Below are 1,283 nucleotides of genomic sequence, written 5' to 3' on the forward strand. Positions count from 1 at the left end.
AGGCTCCAGGAGTGGCGAGAGACGCGCCGGTGAAAGGCATGTGCATGTATGTGTTTGTGTATAAATGTGTATATAGAGAGATAAATGTGTGTGCGTGTGCGCACGCACAACTTCCCCAACTTAGAGCTGCACCTCAGCCACCCCGCTTCCGCCCTGGTGTCCACATTGATGGTTTGGGTTGGGGGGGCAGTCCCACTGCTGTGCCCTTGGTCCTGGATCGGGGGGGGTGGGGGGGCAGGATTGCTGCAGTCTTGTACTGTGGTTTCTCCCCCCCAGCCTCTTTGCTCTACAGATCAGAGCTGGGTCCCAGCCCCCCCCCCACTTCTTCACATGAATTTGGGGCTCCCCCACATGGGGCTCTGGGCTGGTCTGCAGGGCCCAGGAGCCTGATACTGGGGGCCGGTACAACTGCTGTGCCTTTGGCTTGCAGGTGGGTGGTTGTGGGGGTGCGGGGGCAGTTTCCAAGCAGGTTGGGTTGCGGGGGACACCCATCATCCCGTCATGGCCTCCTGGCCACTGTTGGGACGGGGGGTCCCATTATCCCCTCTTTGCCTCCAGGCTGGTTCTGGGGTCCTGTTCCCCACCCGACCCTGGCCTCCAGACAGTGTTTGGAGGGGGGCGGGGGTGATCCCAGCACCCCCCGGCCTCCTGACTGGATTTGGCAGGGACCCAGTCCTGCCTTTGCTTCCAGACTGGTTGCAGGGGTGTCCTGCAGCCTGGTGCTCTCTCCACAACCCAAACCCCCCACCCCGGGGCTCCTGGCTTGTCCAGCTCCCCCAGCTCAGGACCTGCCTGCCCTGGTCTGGGGGCGGCCCCTGCGACCCCGCTGCCATGTGCACCTCTGCCCGGCAGGTTTGGCGCAAGTGCAAGATGCGCATCTTCACGGTGGCACAGATGGACGACAACAGCATCCAAATGAAGAAGGACCTGACCACCTTCCTCTACCACCTGCGCATCACTGCCGAGGTCGAGGTGGTCGAGATGGTGAGCACGGGGGCAGCGCGGGCCTGCCTGGGCGTGGGGTGCGGGGCACCAGGACACGTTGCATGCGCCTGTGCCGTCCCCACAGCATGAGAGCGATATCTCGGCCTACACTTACGAGAAGACGCTGGTGATGGAGCAGCGCTCCCAGATCCTCAAGCAGATGCACCTGACCAAGAACGAGCGGGAGCGGGAGGTAAGGGCGCCCGGCACTGGGGCTGCTGGGGCAGACCCCCGGGCAGGCGACTGCGCTGCCAGGGCCAGGCTGGGACTCACCCCCCTGAGCACGCCCCACCGGCAAC

The 1,283-nt window shown here is 64.2% G+C and overlaps 1 protein-coding gene across 1 annotated transcript in view; it reads left to right on the top strand.

Moving 5' to 3' along the window:
• Nucleotides 1–1,283, top strand: part of SLC12A5 (solute carrier family 12 member 5) — a 31,317-nt gene that overhangs the window by 28,460 nt on the left and 1,574 nt on the right. Inside the window, 2 exon segments of the mRNA XM_019539792.1 lie at nt 853–984; nt 1,070–1,229. Of these exon segments, the coding sequence (XP_019395337.1) occupies nt 853–984; nt 1,070–1,229 (292 nt within the window).

The sequence above is a fragment of the Crocodylus porosus genome, unplaced genomic scaffold (genome assembly GCF_001723895.1).
Source record: "Crocodylus porosus isolate Cpor-Errol unplaced genomic scaffold, CroPor_comp1, whole genome shotgun sequence".
In the NCBI taxonomy this organism is placed as follows: domain Eukaryota; kingdom Metazoa; phylum Chordata; order Crocodylia; family Crocodylidae; genus Crocodylus; species Crocodylus porosus.